Here is a 23,607-nt window from a genome sequence, read left to right on the forward strand (position 1 = left end):
TGCCCCCGCGCCGCCTGTCAGTCATTTCGGCCGGCGCCCCCCGTTTGGCCCCGCCCGCCGCCTCCGCGAGGTGCCTGCCGGCTCCCCGCGGCGCCGCCCCTGCCACCGCCCCTCCACGCAGGCCCTGCCGCGCGCCGTCTCGGCAGGTGGTTGGACGGGCACCTCAGGACCCCGCGCCGGGGGCCTCGAAGGACCCCGAGCCGAAGGCCTCGTAGGACCCCGCGCACCGCCTGCCCGTACTTCCGGCCGCAGGCTCTTCCCGCTGTAGCAGCCGGCCAGGCCATGTTCGTCCCCTGCGGGGACTCGGTCCCCGACCTCTCGGGGTGCACGCTCCTGATGGTGAGTCCGGCCCCGGGGGAGGGGGCGGAGTGGGGGTCCGAGCGGCGGTCCCCGGACGCGCGCGGGTCTGCGGCCCAGAGTCCTGGTGGCTGAGAGCGGAACGTGCGGGGAAGTGACCTGCGCTCAGCTGGTGTCGTGCGGGCCACTCGCTTTACCTTTCATCCTGGAAAACCTTTTCTCAGCTAGTTTGGGAGTCAGGCTCAAGCTAGGGAGTCGTTGTCATTAGCCAGGAAACTACAGACGGGTTGCTAAAGACTTTTGCTCACTCAATGAGCGTTCTATGGTGTCAAAATGTGACAAAAAGACTAGATTCTTGTCCTCAAGGAGTTTGCAGTTTAGTTTGAAACACATGTATATAAATAAGGTTAGAATGTCAGAAAAGGTACAGAAAGGCCCTAGGATTTATTGGGAGGGGGAGGGACACAAGGACCTCTTAAGAAAAGCTTCATATTTGGAATTTAAAAAACAAACAGGCAAACAAACAGAAACATAGATTCGGAGAACGGATTGGTGCTTGCCAGCAGGGGTGGATAAAATGGGTGAAGGGGGTCAAAAGTACAAACCTCTAGTCAAAAATAAGTCCTGGGATGTAACTCGAAGTGTAGATCTTAAAAAGTTCTTATCACAAGAAAAAAGGTTTTTTTTGACTGTGTGGCGTTGGATGCTAACTAGACCTGTTGAGGTGATCATATTGCAGTATGTACAGATGTCGAATCACAATGTTGTACACCTGAAATTAATATAATATTATATGTCAATTATATCTTAGTTTTTTAAAAGGATGATGGTAATAGAAAAGTTACTGTTTGATAATTGTCATCATAATAGTGCACACAAGAAATATCAATGGGGACTTCCCTGGCGGTCCAGTGGTTAGGACTTCACCCATCCACTGCAGGGGGCACGGGTTTGATCCCTGGTTCAGGAACTAAGATCTCGCATGCTGCGTGGCCAAAAAAGAAAAAAAAAGTCAATGAATGCTTAAATTAGCATGTAATAGTGTACTGAGGAAGGAAATTTGACTTCATTTCAAAGTATCTTCCTGAAAAACATTTATTAATCACAAAAGAGAAAAAGTGTTTTTGCAGGAGATACCTGGCAAAAAAAAAAAAAAGAAAAAGAAGAATGTCATAGAGAAAGTAATGTCCAAAAGATACTAGTGGTACCCTTGACAGTGGAGTGGTGAAGAGGGAAGCCATGTTGGGTTGAAGAAATGGAAGATTCATTCCATTGGGGTATTCAGTAAGTGTTCAATCAGTAGTCTGAAAGGTGGAGCTAATGAAGGGGTCAGAATCTAGCTGTGATTCACCTGAGCGTAAGCGTGCAGTACCAGTGCTGTGACTGTTGTCTTCTGACTAAACTTTTGAAAGTGCTGCTAATTTAGTTGACTTAATGAATATATTATTTTACTGTTTCAGCCAGCAGTATCTGTTGGAAATGTTGGCCAGCTTGCAATAGATCTGATTATTTCTACACTGAACATGTGTAAGATTGGTTACTTCTATACCGATTGTCTTGTGCCGATGGTTGGAAACAATCCATATGCAACTGCAGAAGAAAATTCAACAGAACTCAGTATAAATGCTGAAGGTGTGTTATATTCTCCTACAAGGTAGAGTTGTTTTAAATCAGAACCAGACCCTCCCAGTATGTCCTGCAGCACCTGGCACCGGCTCTGTGCAGAGTTCAGGGCACTGTGTTCTCTTCTCCTGTGTACACCCTGGTTTAGGCCTTAGCCTTTCCTAAATGGCAGCTCCCTTGAGAGATGTGGTTGTATTTGTATTCTTGGATGGAATTTGAGATACCTATTTGTTTAACGTGGGGTTTTTCCCCTTTTATCCTCAGTTTTATTTTCTCTCCTTACTGGCGTGGGTAAGCATCACTAATACCAGGGAGAGTGAATTCCACTGGGCTCAGTCCCGTATGTTTAATACACGCTACCTCACACAGGCCTCTGCCATCCTGTCACATTGTTGTAGAATCCGTCGTAACACTGACGAGGCTCAGAGAGGCCGAGTTTCCTAACACTGCAGTAGGTGTGGGCTCTTCCCACGCCGTATGTCTCCACAGTTCCTCGTTGGACTGTCACACTGGGTTAGTTGGGGCACACAGTTTACAGCCCCCGACCACTGTGTTCATGATGAGACTGCCCCTCGGGAGGAGAGGAAAACAAAGGAGCCTCCAGTTACCTTGCGTGATGGGCAGCTGCTGCCTTGGCCGCTCAGTCTTCGGTTTACCAGTTTAAGGTAGAAGCCAAAGGTGACAGAGGAGCATGAAAGACCGTAGGTGGACCGAGAAACAAGTGAGGAAGCATTTTGGGTTTTGTCAGTCTTACTAACCATGTCATTAGCTTGCAATAATGAAATACACTTTAGAAAGATGGTTTTGTTAACACTAGATAATTTCAATTATTGCCTTGAAGGACAAAGGACTATAAATAGTAGAACTAGAATTTTTATATTTAGGCTAATGATAACAACTGTCATTTGTTGAGTATCTCCTCTGAGCTGAACACTGTGCATTTACATGTGTTAATTCACTTAATGCTCACAACTACTCCATGGGTGGTTTTATAGATCAGGGAACCAGTGCACAGAGAAGTTTTGGTCCCATGATTAATCGAGGCAGCCTGACCCAGAGACCTGCCTCCCCGTCACCTGCTAATGCACTTTCGCTCCAGCGGAAGACCCACTGGCTTTCCTCTGACACAAACTGGCAGCAGGTCCATTGGGTACAGTTCTTTAATCCACTTTTTTATTTTTTAAGATGAGGTGTCTTTTTGAAATAAATTATAGACATCACAACATTCCACCCCCAAATATGTAAGTATGCACCTCTTATAGTACATTTTCTTACATAGCTAAAACACCATTGCATTTAACAAAATTAGCAATATCTTCCTATACCCTATCCATATTCAGAGAGGCCCAGTTTACCCAAAACTGTCCTTTTAAAGTTAGTTTGTCCAGACCAGGCCATAGTACTTCTGATTATCGTGCCTTTGAAATCTCTTACCCTACATAATCTCTTTCCCTTCTTTGCAAAACTGATTTATTGAAGGAAAAAACTGGACACACTGTCCTATAGAATGTCCCACCTTCTACGTTTGTCTGATTGCTTCCTGTGGTGTCATTTGCCATGTTCCTCTAGTTTCTGTATTTTCTGAAACTGGAGTTAAGAATAAAGGCTTGAGGGCTTCCCTGGTGGCGCAGTGGTTGAGAATCTGCCTGCCAGTGTGGGGGACACGGGTTTGAGCCCTGGTCTGGGAGGATCCCACGTGCCGCTGAGCAGCTGGGCCCGTGAGCCACAATTACTGAGCCTGCGCGTCTGGAGCCTGTGCTCCGCAACAAGAGAGGCCGCGATAGTGAGAGGCCCGCACACCGCGATGAAGAGTGGCCCCCGCTTGCCGCAACTGGAGAAGGCCCTCACACAGAAACGAAGACCCAACACAGCCATAAATAAATAAATAAGTAAGTAAATAAATAAATAAATAAATAAATAAATAAGAATAAAGGCTTGATTATTTAAAAGCTAAATATTTTTGGCCAGAATATGTGAAAGGCGATGTTACATCACCTGACAAGAAAAAGGATCTGGAAAACAGGGTCTTAACAACAAAAAAAGACCTTTGTGATAACACTGGTGGAGAACACAAGTGTTGCTGTTGTAGAAAGTGGTACATCTTATATTTTAAAGCTCAGCCTTCCCTTTTCCCTAATTCCTAGACCTCCTTCTCTAGACTCCTTTGCCCCACACATACCTGGTGGTCAGCAGACTCGCTGATGCAGCACAGCCCCGGCCACCCCATGTACACCAGTCCAACGAGACAACCCCGAAAAGACCTGTATAACAGAAGAGACGTGATCCACCAAAGGCTGTGCCCAAGTCTAGGGTAATTTGTAATCTTTTTACAGTAACTGAAAGCTTACCCCTTGGCACAGTGGCCTAATCACGTGTCCTCAGGCACTCTGTATTTTGTCCTTGGGTCATTTCGGAGCTTCTCATCCTTGGAGGTGAAGTTGGGCAGGACCTCTTAAGCATCAGTAAAGTTGGCCCCTTGTAGAATCTGATGAAAATTGTGGATCCTTTCTGCAGAAAAAATTCACACACGTTGACTCACAAAAATTTTTGCATGTTATTTCAGGTCTTTCAAAAACTCCTAAAGAACACAAATGTACCTATTGCAGGTATTTTATTACACAGCTAACATTTGCCGCATTTTATTCTTCCTTCTTCTAATGCCAATGACTGTTGCTGTTCTCTAGAGAAAAGAGGGAAGAATATCAGAAACCAAAAACGGTCTTAAGAATGATGTCATTTGTCATAGTGCTAGAAATTTCCAGGGGAATACTTCTTTGGTTTTACAGTCAAAGAAGAGAAATAATTTTATTTATTTATTTATTTATTTATGGCTGTGTTGGGTCTTCGTTTCTGTGCGAGGGCTTTCTCTAGTTGTGGCAAGCGGGGGCCACTCTTAATCGCGGTGCGTCGGCCTCTCACTATCGCGGCCTCTCTTGTTGCGGAGCACAGGCTCCAGACGCGCAGGCTCAGTAATTGTGGCTCACGGGCCCAGTTGCTGCGCGGCATGTGGGATCCTCCCAGACCAGGGCTTGAACCCGTGTCCCCTGCATTGGCAGGCAGATTCTCAACCACTGCACCACCAGGGAAGCCCCAGAGAAATAATTTTTGATAATTTTCTTACAGTTAACGTTTCAGCGCTGAATGTATTCCGTAGAATAAAGCCCACAGGTGAATTCTGAGGTATTAAAGTGTTTTGTTTTAACTAAATGATATAGTGCATATGTTCTATATTTTAACTATCAAAAACATTTAGATACAGAAGTTCTCCTAGTGCAGCTTTTTATCATTATAACTTCACTTGTATGACTCCTTCAATTTAACTATCATTTGGTTTCATTTTCTTGGACTTGCAGTGTATGCATCGCCTTCAAAGAAACTAGTGGCTCTTCAGTTAAGATCCATTTTTATTAAGGTTAGTACATTATTTTTGCCTTCTTAAGTTTATTAAAGTGCAATATAATGAGAAAATACTGAGTCATTATCATTAAGACTCAAAAATCATTTCTTTGTTTATGTTTATACAGTTAAGCAAGGTTTGATTCTATAGAGAAATACTCATAAAATTTCGGAGTTGTTAGTATTATTTCATTAATATATTGAAAGGAATTGGGACCTATAGCTTGGGTCTTATATATTCCCGATTCAGGTAACATTGGTGAAAAACTTTAAGCATATAAATATTACAGGTTTATTCTATTTGAGTTACATTTCAAATCAGTGGCATCTACATAAAAATTATATATATATGAAAATATTTTCTGAATCCAACTTCTTTCGTCTTCCGCTGCCACCACTCCAGTCCAGCCACCACCTCCCTCACGCCCCGATTCTGCTTCTGCACCACCCGCCCCACAGACAGCTCCACCCATGATCCTTTAAATCTCAATCAAAGCACGTCACTTCTGCCTTCCAAACCCGCCAGTAGCTTCCCATCTCAAAGCGAGTTCACAGCCCTCACCACGGCCCGACAGACCCTACATTTCTGACGTGGCAGCCACTAGACACATGTAGCTGTTTAAATTTTGACTCATTCATTAAAAGTAAGTAAAATTTAAAATTCAGTTCCTCTGTCCCAGTAGCCACATTGCAAGTTCTCCACAGCCATGCGTGGCGAGCAGCTGCCATAAAGAGCATTTGGTTACCATGGAACATCTGCGGGACAGCTCTGTCCCTGGCCCCACGTCCAGCTGTCCTGCGTGCCTGTCCCCTGCTCCCCCTCTTGCTTGCCCTGCTCCAGCCACACTGGCCACCCTGTGCTGTTCAAACACATTAAGCTCATCCTGTCTCAGTCTTCACAGTAGTTTCTCTGCCTGGACCACTTTTCCACTGGACACCTGAATGGCTCACTTCCTTTAGTCTTTGCTTAACTGTCCCTCATCAGAAAGGCCTCCCCCCAGCACCCTTTCTCTCATCTTATCCTGAGCTAGTTTTCTTCACGACTCCTCACTTCCCACCTCTGATAGAAAGGAAGTTCCCTGAGAAAAGTGACAAGGTGTCATTCACTGCTGTATCCTCGGCTTCTAGACAGAGCCTTGGTGTAGAGTGGATTGAGGTACCACCTGTTCAGGGGGGCAGAAAGGTCTCCCCTTCCCGGGGGCCCCTCCACACCCCCACAGTCACCATGTTGTAGGAGCGGGATCTCACGGGTGCACTTCTTCACGTCTGGCCTCCTTAACTCCACATTCTGTCTACGAGGTGCTTCCACGTTGTTGCAGGTAGAGGTAGTTACTTCCTTCTCACCTCTGTGCGTGAATCTGTTGTGTAAATAAACCATGATTTACCCATATTGTTGATGGAGCATTTGATATTTTTCCAGTTTGAGGCTATCATGAATGGAGCTATGGTTATTTTAATATTTATCACTCTTTGCTTAGTTAACAATATCACACACAAAGTTTGGCAGTGAGAGTTGCTAGCATCTTTGCATTGTGCCACGTGGCTTTTTTGTTCTCTTTCTAATATCAGTGTAAGTTCGAGAAGTAAGATGGACAATTCAGACACTTCTAAATGAAATTTTTTAAAAATTATTTATTTATTTATTGGCTGTGTTGGGTCTTCGTTGCTGCATGTGGGCTTTCTCTAGTTGTGGCGAGCAGGGGCTACTCTTGGTTGCGGTGCGCAGGCTTTGGGCGGGGGCTGCTTGGCTTCTCATTGCAGTGGCTTCTCGTTGCAGGGCGCAGGCTCTAGGTGCGCGGGCTTTGGTAGTTGCAGCACACGGGCGGGCTCAGTAGTTGTGGTTTGTGGGCTCTAGAGCACAGGCTCAGTAGTTGTGGCGCACGGGCTTAGTTGCTCCATGGCATGTGGGATCTTCCCGGACCAGGGCTCGAATCCGTGTCCCCTGCATTGGCAGGCAGATTCTTAACCACTGCGCCACCAGGGAAGTCCCTGAAATTGTTGATGTAAATAAAGAGTGATTTCAAAGTAGCAAACATTTATTGAGCATAGATTCTTTGCACCAATAATACTCTAAATACTTCAAGCATGTTGCTCTACTCAGTCCTCACAACAATCCTAGGAGGCAGATGCTAATTATCTTCATTTTACAAGTGAGAAATCGGAAACACAGAAGCTCAGACAGCTTGTTCAAGCCGTGTGGTCCATGGGTGAAGCCAGCATTCTAGACCCGGCAGCCTGGCTCTGGAGCTGGCCTCTCTTAACCACAACACAAACTGCCCTTCTGTTTTTAAAAGGTAGCCATTTCTTACCTGCATTTTAAATTTTATTGAATAATTATTTTATTAACAGCCTCTGAAAAGAGTGTCCATAAAGTGGGTTTTCCCCCCGAATTTTATGACCCAGATCCCAGATTAGTCACCTGTTCACATCTTGCCACACCTGCTTGATTCTCTTTGCGCAAGTACACGCAGTTTCCTCCTGCCAAACAGTCCAAAAGGAGGCTGCTGACATCATGTTGCTCACTCCATACAAGAACGAGACTCTTCTTCACACGCAACCTCACAACCACAACACTGCCACACACCTAGAAAGTCAGCATTCAGTGAATTATTAAGTACTAGCATTCGGCATATTCAAATTCCCCAGTTGTTCCCCAGATATCCTTCAATCCTGGATCCAGGCAAGGTTTGTGTGTTGCCTTAGGCTGTTACAGCTTTTCAGCTGGTGTTCAGTGTAGAGCTGCCCTCCTCTTTCTGTGATTCACAATATTGACTCCTCTGAGGGACCCAGGCCAGATGTTCAGCCTTCTGGATTCACCTAACTGTTTCTTTCTGATCAGATCTGGGGCAGAAATTTCTGGCAAGAACGTCTCATAGATAACCACGTGGTGGTTTTTGAGTAACAATAGATCACTGAAGTACAGAACCGGGAAATTGAAATCTAGATTCCTCACGCTTAGCTTATCTCTAGTTGTAAAGATAAATAGTCATTGAGGGGTGCCTTCAAGATGGTGGAGGAGTAAGACGTGATGATCACCTTCCTCCCCACAAATACATCAAAACTACATCTACATGTGGAACAACTCCTACAGAACACCTACTGAACGCTGGCAGAAGACCTCAGACTTCCCAAAAGGCAAGAAACTGCCCATGTACCTGGGTAGGGCAAAAGAAAAAAGGAAAAACAGAGACAAAAGAATAGGGACGGGACCTGCACCTCTGGGAGGGAGCTGTGAAGGAGGAAAAGTTTCCACACACTAGGAAGCCCCTTCACTGGTGGAGACGGAGGGTGGCTGGGGGGAAGCTTTGGAGCCACAGAGGAGAGTGCAGCAACAGGGGTGCAGAGGGCAAAGTGGAGAGATTCCTGCACTGAGGATCGGTGCCGACCAGCACTCACCAGCCCGAGAGGCTTGTCTGCTCACCCACTGGGGCGCGTGGGGGCTGGGAGCTGAGGCTCGGGCATCGGAGGTCAGATCCCAGGGAGAGGACTGGGGTTGGCTGCGTGAAGACAGCCTGAAAGGGGCTAGTGTGCCACAGCTAACAGGGAGGGAGTCCGGGGAAAACTCTGGACCTGCCTAAGATGCAGGAGACCATTGTTTTGGGATGCACAAGGAGAGGCGATTCAGAGCACCACCTAAACGACCTCCAGAGACGGGCATGAGCCGCAGCTATCAGTGCGGACTCCAGAGACAAGCATGAGATGCTAAGGCTGCTACTGCAGCCACCAAGAAGCCTGTGTGCAAGCACAGGTCACTATCCACACCTCCCCTCCCGGGAGCCTGTGCGGCCCACCACTGCCAGGGTCCTGTGATCCAGGGACAGCTTCCCCGGGAGAACACACGGCGCGCCTCAGGCTATTGCAACATCATGCCAGCCTCTACCACCACAGGCTCGCCCCACATTCTATACCCCTCCCTCCCCCTGGCTTGAGTGAGCCAGAGCCCCCTTAGCAGCCACTTCTTTTACCCTGTCCTGTCTGGGTGGGGAAGAGATGCCCTCATGCGACCTACACGCAGAAGCAGGGCCAAATCCAAAGCTGAACCCCAGGAGCTGTGTGAACAAAGTAGAGGAAGGCAAATCTCTCCCAGCAGCCTCAGGAGCAGCGGATTAAATCTCCACAATCAACTTGATGCACCCTGCATCTCTGGAATACCTGGATAGACAATGAATCATCCCAAAATTGAGGCGGTGGACTTTGGTAGCAACTGTAGACTTGGGGTTTGCTTTCTGCATCTAATTTTTTTCTGGTTTTATGTTTATCTTAGTTTAGTATTTAGAGCTTATTAACATTGGTAGATTTGTTTATTGATTTGGTTGCTCTCTTCCTTTTTTAATTTTTATATATATATATTTTTTTTTTTTTTCCTTTTTCTCTTTTTGTGAGTGTGTCTGTGTATGCTTCTTTGTGTGATTTTGTCTGTATAGCTTTGCTTTTGCCATTTGTCCTAGGGTTCTGACTGAGCGTTTTTTGGTTTGGGGGTTTTTTTTTTTAGTATAGTTTTTTAGTGCTTGTTATCATTGGTGGATTTGTTTTTTGGTTTGGTTGCTCATGAGAGATTACTACAAGCACCTATATGCCAATAAAAGGAACAACCTGGAAGAAATGGACAAATTCTTAGACAAGCACAACCTTCCGAGACTGAACCAGGAAGAAATAGAAGATATAAACAGACCAATTACAAGCACTGAAATTGAAACTGTCGTTAAAAATCTTCCAACAAACAAAAGCCCAGGACCAGATGGCTTCACAGGCGAATTCTATCAAACATTTACAGAAGAGCTAACACCTATCCTTTGCAAACTCTTCCAAAATATAGCAGAGGGAGGAACACTCCCAAACTCATTGTATGAGGCCACCATCACCCTGATAGCAAAACCAGACAAAGATGCCACAAAAAAAGAAAGCTACAGGCCAATATCACTGATGAACATAGATGCAAAAGTCCTGAACAAAATACTAGCAAACAGAAGCCAACAGCACATTAAAAGGATCATACACCATGATCAAGTGGGGTTTATCCCAGGAATGCAAGGATTCTTCAATATATGCAAATCAATCAATGTAATACACCATGTTAACAAATTGAAGGAGAAAAACCATATAATCATCTCATTAGATGCAGAAATGGTTTCGACAAAATTCAACACCCATTTATGATAAAAACCCTCCAGAAAGTAGGCATAGAGGGAACTTACCTCAACATAATAAAGGCCATATATGACAAACCCACAGCCAACATTGTTCTCAATGGTGAAAAACTGAAACCATTTCCACTAAGATCAGGAACAAAACAAGGTTGCCCACTCTCACCACTATTATTCAACATAGTTTTGGAAGTTTTAGCCACAGCAATCAGAGAAGAAAAAGAAAAAGAAGGAATCCAAATCGGAAAAGAAGAAGTAAAACTGTCACTGTTTGCAGATGACATACTATACAAAGAGAATCCTAAAGATGCTACCAGAAAACTACTAGAGCTAATCAATGAATTTGATAAAGTAGCAGGATACAAAATTAATGCATAGAAATCTCTTGCATTCCTATACACTAATGATGAAAAATCTGAAAGAGAAATTAAGGAAACACTCCCATTTACCATTGCACAAAAAGAATGAAATACCTAGGAATAAACCTACCTAAGGAGACAAAAGACCTATATGCAGAAAACTATAAGACACCGATGAAAGAAATTAAAGATGATACACACAGATGGAGAGATATACCATGTTCTTGGATTGGAAGAATCGACATTGTGAAAATGACTCTACTACCCAAAGCAATCTACAGATTCAGTGCAATCCCTATCAAACTACCAATGGCATTTTTCACAGAACTAGAACAAAAAATTTCACAATTTGTGTGGAAACACAAAAGACCCCGAATAGCCAAAGCAATCTTGAGAAAGAAAAATGGAGCTGGAGGAATCAGGCTCCCTGACTTCAGACTATACTAGAAAGCTACAGTAATCAAGACAGTATGGTACTGGCACAAAAACAGAAATATAGATCAATGGAACAGGATAGAGAGCCCAGAGATAAACCCATGCACCTATGGTCACCTTATCTTTGATAAAGGAGGCAAGAATATACAGTGAACAGCCTCTTCAGTAAGTGGTGCTGGGAAAACTGGACAGCTACATGTAAAAGAATGAAATTAGCACATTCCCTAACACCATACACAAAAGTAAACTCAAAATAGGTTAAAGACCTAAATGTAAGGCCAGACACTATAAAACTTTTAGAGGAAAACATAGGCAGAACACTCCATGACATAAATCACAACAAGATCCTTTTTGACCCACCTCCTGGAGAAACGGAAATAAAAACAAAAATAAACAAATGGGACCTAATGAAACAAAAGCTTTTGCACAGCAAAGGAAACCATAAACAAGATGAAAAGACAACCTTCAGAATGGGAGAAAATATTTGCAAACGAAGCAACTGACAAAGGATTAATCTCCAAAATATACAGGCAGCTCATGCAGCTCAATATCAGAAAAACAATCCAATCCAAAAATGGGCAGAAGACCTAAATAGACATTTCTCCAAAGAAGATATACAGATTGCCAACAAACACATGAAAGGATGCTCAACATCACTAATCGTTTAGAGAAATGCAAATCAAAACTACAATGAGGTATCACCTCACACCGGTCAGAATGGCCATCATCAAAAAATCTACAAACAATAAATGCTGGAGAGGGTGTGGAGAAAAGGGAACCCTCTTGCACTGTTGGTGGGAATGTAAATTGATACAGCCGCTATGGAGAACAGTATGGAGGTTCCTTAAAAAACTAAAAATAGAACTACCGTATGACCCAGCAATCCTACTATATATATATATATATATATATATATATATATATATATATATATATATATATATATATATACACATACCCCGAGAAAACCATAATTCAAAAAGAATCATGTGCCACAATGTTCATTGCAGCTCTATTTTCAATAGCCAGGACTTGGAAGCAACCTAAGTGTCCACTGACAGATGAGTGGATGAAGAAGATGTGGCACATATATACAATGGAATATTACTCAGCCATAAAAAGAAACAAAATTGAGTCATTTGTAGTAAGGTGGACAAATACCGTATGCTAACACATATATATAGAATCTAAAAAAAAAAAAAATGGTCACGAAGAACCTAGGGGCAAGACGGGAATAAAGACGAAGACCTATTTGAGAATGGACTTGAGGATATGGGGAGGGGGAAGGGTAAGCTGGGACAAAGTGAGAGAGTGGCATGGACATATATACACTACCAAATGTAAAGTAGATAGCTAGTGGGAAGCAGCCACATAGCACAGGGAGATCAGCTCGGTGCTTTGTGACCACCCTGAGGTGTGGGATAGGGAGGGTGGGAGGGAGACGCAAGAGGGAGGAGATATGGGGATGTATGTATATGTATAGCTGATTCACTTTGTTATACAGCAGAAACTAACACACCATTGTAAAGCAATTCTACTCCAATAAAGATGTTAAAAAATAAAAATAAAAAAATAGTCATTGCTCCTCATTTTTCACCTTCAGTCTAAGGACAGTAAGTGGATCTAAAAATAATTCTAATTTTAGTATATATAAACTATATATCATCACATAACGTGGGTGAAATACTATATAGACTACTCTTACTATAACTCTAGGATCTAACTTTTCTATTTTTGTTTTATTCTTTCAATGGTATACAAAGTATAAATCAAAGTCATTCTGTGAGAAACTGCTTTCCTGGGTGAAAAGCAGCAACTGTGCCAAAGTTGTTGTTCTTTCAAGCAGCCACTCGTATCACCGTAATGACCTCCAGCTCCGCAGGTATGTCTGTGTCTTTGGAAAAGTATTTTGCTATGATTTATACAGTTATTAGGATGATTTCTCTATTAAAAGGTTAAAATATAATTTTAAAGCCATGTATATCCTTTCCTGTCCTCCCTGGAATTTAGAAAGAAGGAGGTAAAGAACATGAGCTAGGAGGATTAGAGGTGGGGGGCCCTTGACATTCCCAGGGCTGTGGCACTGGGATCCTAGGGTAAAGGCGGGAATGGTTCTGGAGCTGTGCTCTGCTCTGTGGTATCACGTGCCTGGCAGCGCTGCAAACCTCAGCTGATGAAGAGCAAGGAGAAAGGGTACCTGATGTTTATTGGTTGATCGTTTTTCAAAGACTGGATTGATGTTTCTGTTTATTTCCGTATATTCAACCATTTGTATTTGCAGAACTCCAGTTGTCTTTAAGTATAGCTCCCAGGCATGTCAGATTGAATTCTTAAATAGAAGACAAAGTATCCAAGACTTAGAAATCTAAACTAGTTTATTGCATTATCATTTCTTCACCTGTAAAATTCTGATGAAGAAATTATTAGCCAAGGGTAACCTTTCAAGACTAGACTTAGTTTCTGGGACTCTCACAGTGGGCCTGGTGGGAGCGTGGCTGTGGACATCCTCACGCTGGCCTGGCCTTGGGTTAAGTTTTCCTGTCTCTATGCTCTCCCCTAAATTTGTAAATAGCAAGTCAGCGCAATATTTTTACATGTTGCTCTTCCATAGACTGCTGAAACGCGTGTTTTGCTTTGTGCAGAATATATGGAGAACAAGATAATTTTTGCTAAAAGAACTGTTAATTGTCTTAATGTACGTATTTGTGAGTTTTTAGTTAATTATATGATTGTTTCCAGTACTCCCTTCAGGTACCTACTTACACCTTCCATGCAAAAAAGTGTTCAGAATAAAATACAGAGCCTTAACTGGGAAGAAATGGAAAAAAGCCCATGCATTCCTGAAATAGACGATTCTGAGTTTTGTGTCCGTATTCCTGGAGGAGGTATCACAAAAACGCTCTATGACGAAGGGTGAGCTTACCTATATATTTGCTGCCCATCTTATCTGAAAATGAAAGTAAGATAACTGGGATAGTGTTTGGAGTACTTACTGGAACTCTGAAAATGTCTTCCTTAAATAGGTACCGTGTTACATTCAGGGGAAAGATTGAAATGTGGTTATAGAATTGGTTCCTGAAAAGCTGTATTTAATGCCTTATTATGTGTGTCATGTTAGGGGTCCTAATACATATTCTGTGCAACCTCTGCAGTCAGTCCTCTTTGCAGTGGTGGTGGTGGTGAGATGTACATAACATTAAACTAACCATTTTTAAGTATACAATTAAGTGACATTCAGTACATTCATTGTTATGTACCCATCACCACCATCCACTTTCAGAACTTTGTCATCATTCTAAATAGAAGGTCTGTACTCATTAAATAACTCCTGTTTTGTACCTGAAAATCTATGCTCTTATTAAAACCATCATTTCCCTCAACCTTTCTTTTTTTCCTAGCCTGTCTTCCATTCGTGTTTTCACTTCTTTCCCTGTCTAGCTTATGCCCTTTAGTATAATATATTATTTCACCTCTTCTCTTACCATAGCCTAGAAGCCCTGGCCATCTGGTTATTCTCCACATCTGCCCTGCAAACCACCAGCTTTGAATCATTCTCTCGCTCCATTCAGGCCACATCACCTGTGGCCTGCACTTCTGTCAGACCATAGACTGCGGGGCTTAAACAACAGAAATGTATTTGCTCACAGCTCTGGAGGCTGGAGGTCAGGGTGCCGGCCTGGTCGGGTTCTGGGGAGGGCCCTCTTCCTGGCCTGCAGACGGCCACCTTCTGGCTGTGTCATCACGCAGCAGAGAGAGAGCTCCTTCTCTCCTTGTAAGGCCATGGTCCCATCGGATTAGGGCCCCCTCCTGTGACCTTTCACTGAATTACCTCCTAAACCTCCTGCTTCCAGATACAGTCACCTGTGGGTGAGGCTTCCACTTGTAGGTTCTGGAGGGACACAGTCCAGGACACAGCAGCTGCTGTCAGGGTCTCTTGATCGATCCCCTACTGCCTCATTCTGACCTGCCCTGACCACCTCAGCAGCAATGCTGGAATTAACTTTCTAAAATGCAAAACTGATCACAAGACTCCCTGAGTAAAAATCCATCAGCAGTTTTACTTGCCTTTTGCGGAATCTGGTTCATCCTCCGCAATGTGCCATCCAGGGCCCTCCTGGCCCCTCTGGCCTGGCCCCCCGGGTGCGCTCTGCACAGATGCCTCCTGGCCCTCATGGTGTCTCCAGAGCTGTCTCATTCTTCCTTGCTTTTGTTCCGTCTCCTTTTCTCCTCTTGTCTCCTTTGCAACAACCTGCCCAGTTTGCCCGAGTCGGCCCCACGTTGCTTCCTGTATGTCCTTGCTGGTCTCGCCCTTCTCTGCGGGGGGAGGGGGATTCTGCTCTCTTCGCGCTCCCCCCGCACTCTGCCCCTTCAAACTGACTTCTTGCTTCTTTGCAAGTCAGTCTCCTATCTTTGCTTCTGACCGTGTCAGAGTAGCTGATAGCAGACTTGCCCTCCTGCCATAAACAGTTAGAAACTGGACAACATTAATGAAACAACTGTTCATCAGACATTGGACACCATGCAGCACACAGCTGTGAAGCCTGGGAGAAAGCAGTAGAGTCCTGCTATTGCCCCAGCTTCCTGCTGGACTGCAGCATGGGGTGGGGGGACCCAAGCAGAGCGCAACCATCTTGCTGAGTCGAGGGGACTGGAGACCAGAGTTGGGGTGGCTGACATAGCTGGAGAGTATGAGGCAGAGAACCAGAGGGGGACAACTGCTGGGGGAAGAGCTCTGGGGCCTGCCTGAGCCCTTCTCAACCCTGAGCTCACAAGTATAGGGTGAAATCGTGAGGGCAGAGAACAACCTCTGGGCAGCTGTTAACTTTGCCGACAGAGTTAGCAACAGTAGACAAAATACTGTGAAAGACACGTCCCTCATAGAACATTTGGAAAATGTAGAATAGTCAAAAGAAACAATATTTTAAATACTCAGTTCTGTCACCCAGAAGAAACTACCACTACTAATTTATTGGTCTGTTTTCTGTTTTGAATTAAATTCTGTTTTGAATTAAACATTTTGAACTAAATGTTTGTATCTGCAAGATACTGCAACTCTACCATCGGTAGCTTTAAAATTCATGCTATTTACAGATATTTCTCACAAAATTGATGTTCTTTTAATTTTCCAGCACGGATCTTGGTGTGGGGCAGGAACATTCATGTGCCCAGGGTGGGTGTTACATGGTTCCTAGTTTTGTCCCTACAAATAGAAGATAAATAAGTGATCTTGTGATGTGGCATCTCCTTGCCTAAAACCTGGCAGAGTATCTCAGCTATAAAAACAGGCACACTGGAACCATCATCTTGTATCAGTAGAAGAATACCTAATTATTCTTTTTAATTGTTGTAGCTGTTCTAAAGAAATCCCAATGGTGATTCTGCTGAAATTCGTTTCGGAAGGAGACAATATCCCAGATGCGTTAGGTCTTGTTGAATATCTTAATGAATGGCTTCAGATAATCAAACCATGTGTAAGTTCCACTAAAGCTTAAGTCTCTGATTTCTCTGGTTATGTATTCATAAACTTGCATTTTTACATACTATATAAGTAGACCAAATAAGTGAAAGTTTATGTTAAATTTAGACATCTTTATATAAAATTTAAGTTAGCTGAACTTTTCAAAAGAAGACAGCTAAGCAACCTGTTGTCTACAGTTGTTTCAATAAGGCTTATTTTCAAAAAAAAGGAAAATCTTAAGTACTTCATTGTATTCATTCTTAGTGTTGCATTAATTATACCAGGCAGCTTTTTATAAGGATAAACAAGTCCTCTTTGGAATTCAGGTTTTTCTTTTTTTTTTTTAAGCAAAAGGTATAGCTTTGTGAGTAATACTTTAGCTATTGAATATGCATTGTAATTAAAATACTTTTCTCTATTATGAAATAAGAGCATGACATCCAGGGAAATCAGTTAGCCTTTAGGCATAACAGAAGTAACCTAAGCCTACTTTACATGGTGGGTGACTATCTTTTTAATTCATGCTTTTTTGAAGAAAAAATTGATAAAAATCACACAGCATTGATTTTTTTTTTTTAACCACTATTTCTTTTGAATTTGATTTTGCTCCATGGACTCTATTTATAGCCTTTCTGGTTTGTATCTTTATGGTTTGGAAATTTATCTTCAGCTGATATAAAGACACAGAAATGTATTACTTTGTTTTTCCTTACAATAAATCACAGCTAGAAGTGTCAAAACCAAAAGGAACAACAACAACAAAGGGAGAGTTTTGTAATACGTGTTAAAAGGAGATTTAGTGATAAAAAAATCACTAAATATTGATTAAAAATATTGTAAAGTTGAGGGATTACAATATTTTGTTCTTCATTTGCAGTGTGATGACCCCTCAGCATCTGCCTTGCCATGGAAAATGCCGAGTTCCTGGAGGTTACTCTTTGGCAGTGGTCTTCCCCCTGCACTTTTCTGATCCGTTTTCAGTTTTATACCTTATGTCCCAAGACACTTACTACCAACACAACTGTTAAACAACTATATAAAAAGAATGTATTAGGAAATCTTTACTTTTCACAGAAAAATCTCAAAGAAAAATGGATTAACCAAAGGTTGTTTTTGCCATGCTTTTCATCATATACAACAAATGTAAATTTTGTGCAATAAAGTGTTTCCTAAGTAATTTTATCTGAATGTGTTTTTTTTTTTTTTTAACTCAGACTTCTATATTAGTTTCCTATGTCTGCTGAAACAAATTACCACAAACTTAGTGGTTTAAGACAAAATAAATCTATTATCTTAGAATTCTGGAAGTCAGAATTCCAGAATAGGTCTCACTGGGCGAAGTCAAGGTGCTGGCAGGGCTGCGTTTTCTCTGGAGGGTCTTGGAAAGAATCCGTTTCCTACCCCTTTCCAGCTTCTAGAAGCTGCAGCATTCATTGGTTCATGGCTCCTTCCTCCATCTGGAATAATTTCCCCATCTCAAAAGAAAGAGTTTGAGTATAAGAGAAAAGGTTTTCATTTTTGAGTGCCTACTACATACCAGTCACTTTTTACCTGCTATTTTGTTGTGTTACGTCTGTGCCTTGGCTTTCTCATCTGTAAAACAAGGGCTTATAATATTAAGGGGTACACCCTACTCCATAGCACTCAGTAAATGATTTATTTCTGATAAATTATTCTGGGTTCTGTAGCCTGATGTGTTTCCCTTTGGGAAACTATCGTGGGGTTGGGATGTCAGCCAGATGATGGGATAGGAAGTCCCAGCCCTTGACCCAACAGAGACACCACTTACAAATCAAAATACCTTTATGGGAAGCAGAAACCAGTTAAAGAGTTCCAGTTCCCCAGGCAAGTCCAGAGTTGAGAACAGCTGCACTGAAAACAGAAGAGCGGTTTCACTTTACCCACAACTGTCCCTCCCTCAAGCCAACAGCTCAACATGTTGGGAGAAAGTCACCAGCTCCAGGCTTCTGGGGGATGAAGGGGTAGGGAAGAGGGGACTGCATCCAACGGGTTGGCTTTTCGCAGGGCTGCTGGAGTGGCTGGTTTCTGCCTCGACTGACTTGGACCCCTGACGAAACTGGCAGAGTTTAGATGCCAGGGGGCCACTGAAAGCAAAGGCGGGGTGGTGGGGGGAGGAGTGGTGTGCTGCAGCCCCAGAGAGCCTGCGATGCCACAGACAGGCCAGCAACATCTCTACACAGTCCAAAGGCACCCAATTGGAGGGAAAGAGAAGAATAAAGTGTGGGTCCAACAGTCCAGCTTCTCAGAGGGCTGTTGAGGGACCAGTATCTGTCTCACCTGACTCAGGATGCTGATGGGGAGACAGCATACTTTGGATGCCCGGGGACTGCTGAGGACAAAGGGGAGAGTGGCACCTTGCTGCTGCAGCACCAGAGAACAAGCCTTGGACACCACAGGGAGCAAGAGATGACAAGCACCTGAAAAAGAAACCTGCAATTCTCTCTAACTGGGAAATTACATGCACAAGCCCAGAGAAATTACATCCTCCAAAAAGGATTTCTGAGGCCCCCAGACTCCCCAGCTAGCCCAACTGGTGAAGGTCTTCCCTGTAAGAAGACTGAGAGAGGTGGCTGTTTTATCAAATACATAAAACTCAACAACAACCACAAAATCATGAGGCACAAGAATAAACAGAGAAACATGGCTCAATCAAAAGAACAAAAGAAACCAATCTCCAGAAACCAATCCCAAGGAAACAGAAATCTATGAATTACATGACAAAGAATTCAAATTAATTGTCTTAAAGAAGCACAGTGATCTACAAGAGCACAGACAACCAAGTGGATTAAGAACAATGCATGAACAAAATGAGAATATCAACAAAGAGAAACTATTTTTTAAAAGAACCATACAAAAATTCTGGAGCTGAAGAATATAATAACTAAATTGAAATATTCACTAGAGGGGTTCAACAGCAGACTCGATCAGGCAGAAGAAAGAATCAGCAATTCTGATGATTGAAATTAACCAAGTCAGAGGTATAAAAAAAAGACTGATGAAAAATGGAGAAAGCCTAAGGGACCTATAAAACAGCATAAAATGGACCAATATATGTATTATGAGAGTCCAAGAAGGAGCAAAGAGAGACAAAGCATATTTTAAAAAATAATAATAGGGACTTCCCTGTTGGTCCAGTGATTAAGACTCTGTGCTTCCAATGCAGGGGGAGTGGGTTTGATCCCTGGTCAGGGAACTAAGATCCCACATGCCAGGTGGCACTGCAAAAAAAAAAAAGGCTTTTCTAATCTGAGAAAAGAAATGGATTTGAGAAGCTCAAAAGACTCCAAATAGGATGAACCTAAACAACCCCCACCCAAGACACCTTATAATCAAAAAACTGTCAAAAATCAAAGACAGAATCTTAAAAGGAGCAAGAGAAAAGCAACTCATCACAAGTGAGTTCCCATAAGATAATAAGCAGATATCTCAGCAGAAAACTTAGAGGCCAGAAGGGAGTGGGATGATATATGGAAAATGCTGAAAGGAAAAAAAATGTGCCAGTCAAGGATATTATCCTGAGGCTTCCCTGGTAGCACAGTGGTTAAGAATCCGCCTGCTGATGCAGGGGACACAGGTTCAAGCCCTGGTCCAGGAAGATCCCACATGCCGCGGAGCAACTAAGCCCATGCACCACAACTACTGAGCCTGCGTGCCACAACTGCTGAAGCCCGTGCGCCTAGAGCCTGTGCTCTGCAACAAGAGAAGCCACTGCAATGAGAAGCCCGTGCACCGCAACAAAGAGGAGCTCCTGCTCACTGCGACTAGAGAAAGCCCACGCACAGCAATGAAGACCCAACACAGCCAAAAATAAATAAAATAAATAAATTTTAAAAACTTAAAAAAAAAAAAGGATGCTATCCAGCAAAACTGTCCTTCACAAATTAAGAAATAAAGACTTTCCCTGGTGAACAAAACCTGAGGGAGTTCATCACCACTAGATGTGACTTACAGGAAATAATAAAGCAAGTCCTGCAAGTTGAAACAAAAAGATGTTAGAAAGCAACATGAAAGCATATAAAAATATAAAATGCTCTGGTAAAATTAAATAGACAAATACAGAATCTAGTAACGGTGTAAAGGTGGTGTGTAAAGCACTTTTAATTCTGGTATAGAATTTAAAAGATAAAAGCACAAAAATGACTATAAAACTTAATGGATAAATAATATATAAATATATAAACAAAGTGAAGGTGGAGAGATATAAAAGAATGGAGTTTTTGCAGATGATTCAAGTTGTTATCAGCATAGAATAGATTGTTATAAGATGTCTTATGTAAGCCTCACAGTAACCACAAAGTAAATATCTATAGAAGATATACAAAAGAAAATGAGGAAAAAATTAAAGCATGCCAACACACACAAAAAAATCAATGAAACACAAAGAAAGGCAGCAAGAGGAAAAGAGGGACAAAAAAAAAAAACTAACAAAATAACAAAGTGCCAATAGTAAGTGCTATCATCTGAATGTTCCCATCCCCCAAAAGTCATATGTTGAAATCCTCATCCCCAAAGTAATGGTATCAGGAGGTAGGGCCTTTGGGAAGTGGTTAGGTCATGAAGATGGAGCCCTCATCAATGGGATTACTGCTCTCATAAAAGAGCCTACAGAGAGCAAGCTTGCCCTTTCCCACCACATGAGGGCACAGCAAGAAGGCACCATCTATGAGGAAGCAGGTGCTCATCAGACACCAAATCTGCCAACACCATGATCTTGGACTTCCCAGCTTATAGAACTGTGAGAAATAAATTGTTGTTTATAAGCCACTTTGTTTATGGTACTGCGTAGTAGTTCAAACAGACTAACACAGTAAGTCCTTCACTATCAGTAATTACTTTAATTGTAAATGTATTAAATTCCCCAAACAAAAGACATAGAGTGGCTGAATGGACTAAAAAAAAATGCAATTATATACAGTCTACAAGAGACTAACCTTACATATAAAGACACACACAGGCTGAAAATGAAAGGATAGGAAGAGATTCCACATAAATAATAACCAGAAGAGAGCAGGGGTGGCTATACTAATATCTAATATCAGACAAACCAGGCTTTAAGTCAAAAACTCTCACTAGAGAAAAAGAAGGACATTTTACAAGATAAAAGTGTCAATACACAAGGAAGATAACAATTATTAATATATATGCTCCCAACATCAGAGCACCCAAATATACAAAGCAAACATTGACAAAATTGAAGAGAGAAATAGACAATAACACAATAATAGTAGGAGTTTTCAGTACTCCATTTTCAATAATGGATAGAACAACCAGATAGAAGACCAGTAAGGAAACAGAGGACTTGAACAACACTATAGATTGATTGTACCTAACAGACACATGCAGAATACTCCACCCAACAGCAGCAGAATACATGCTCTTCTCAAGTACACATGGAATATTCTCCAGGATAGATCACATGTTAGGCCAAAAAAAAAAAAGTCTTAACAAATTTAAGAACATTGAAATCATACCAAGTATCTTTTCTGACTAATATGGGATGAAACTATAAATCAGTTGCTGTAAAAAAAAAAAAAAACTGGAAAATTAACAAATAAGTGGAAATTAAACAACATATTTTGAACAATGAATGGGTCAAAGAACAACTGACAAGGGAAACTAGGAAATATCTTCAGACAAATGAAAATGAAAGCACAACATATGCAAACTTATGGAATGCAGTACTAAGAAAGAAGTTTATAATAGTAAACACCTACATTAAAATAGAAGAACTTTCTCAAATCAACAATCTCACATTATACCTCAGGGAAGTAGAACAACTTTAATCCAAAGTTAGCAGAAAGAAGAAAACAACAAAGATTAGAGAAGACATAAAATAAAGAATAGGGAGGGGCTTCCCTCGTGGCACAGTGGTTAAGAATTCGCCTGCCACTGCAGGGGACATGGGTTCAAGCCCTAGTCCGGGAAGATCCCACATGCCATGGAGCAACTAAGCCCGTGTGCCACAACCACTGAGCCTGAGCTCTAGAGCCCGCGAGCCACAACTACTGAAGCCCCCATGCCACAACTACTGAAGCTTGCGTGCCTAGAGCCTGTGCTCCTCAACAAGAGAAGCCATCGTAATGAGAAGCCTGCACACTGCAACAAGGAGTAGCTCCTGCTCACTGCAACTAGAGAAGGCCGCATGCAGCAATGAAGACCCAATGCAGCCAATAAATAAATAAAATATATTAAAAAAAATAAAGAATAGGGAATTCCCTGGTGGTCCAGTGGTTAAGACTCCACAATTTCACTGCCGAGGGCCCAGTTCAGTCCCTGGTTGGGGAACTAAGATCCTGCAAGCCGTGCGGTGTGGTCAAATAAATAAATAAATAAATAAATAACTTTAAAGATAAAATAAAATAAAGAATAGAAAAAAGTCAATGAAAGTAAGAGTTGGTTTTTTGAAAAGACAAACAAAATTGACAAAACTTTAGCTAGACTAAGAAGAAAAGAGAAGAAGACTCAAATAACTAAAATCACAAATGAAAAATAGACTACAACTGATGCCACAGGAACGAAACAGATTATAAGAAACTATGATGAACAATTATATGCCAACAAATTGGATAATCTAGAAGAAATGAATAAATTCCTAGAAACATACAAGCTAGTAAGACTGAACCATGAAGAAATAGAAAATATGAAAAGGCTATTTCAAAAGAAGGTTGAATCAATCAGTTATCAAAAACCACCCAACAAAGAAAAGCTCAGGGACTTCCCTGGTGGCACAGTGGTTAAGAATCCACCTGCCAATGCAGGGGACATGGGTTCAAGCCCTGGTCTGGGAAGATCCCACATGTCACGGAGCAACTAAGTCTGAGCGCCACAGCTACTGAGCCCGTGTGCTACAACTACTGAAGTCCATGTGCCTAGA

At 42.3% G+C, this 23,607-nt stretch overlaps 1 protein-coding gene across 2 annotated transcripts; it reads left to right on the plus strand.

The window, feature by feature from the left end:
- Positions 1-132: 132 nt before the first annotated feature.
- Positions 133-17,889, plus strand: PSMG2 (proteasome assembly chaperone 2). Of its 2 annotated transcripts, none has more exons than XM_082353390.1 (7): positions 133-339; positions 1,758-1,929; positions 5,274-5,332; positions 13,018-13,136; positions 13,994-14,167; positions 16,605-16,725; positions 17,590-17,889. In XM_082353390.1, the coding sequence occupies exons 1-7, from the start codon at positions 283-285 to the stop codon at positions 17,680-17,682; spliced, it is 795 nt and encodes a 264-aa protein (XP_082209516.1). In that variant the 5' UTR covers positions 133-282; the 3' UTR covers positions 17,683-17,889. The 2 variants fall into 2 exon arrangements, with proteins under 2 accessions (XP_082209516.1, XP_082209515.1); XM_082353389.1 differs by having other exon boundaries at positions 16,605-16,724; positions 17,583-17,889.
- The last annotated feature ends 5,718 nt before the right edge of the window (positions 17,890-23,607 follow it).

The sequence above is a fragment of the Balaenoptera borealis genome (assembly GCF_965194805.1).
Source record: "Balaenoptera borealis genome assembly, chromosome: 14".
Lineage (NCBI taxonomy): Eukaryota > Metazoa > Chordata > Mammalia > Artiodactyla > Balaenopteridae > Balaenoptera > Balaenoptera borealis.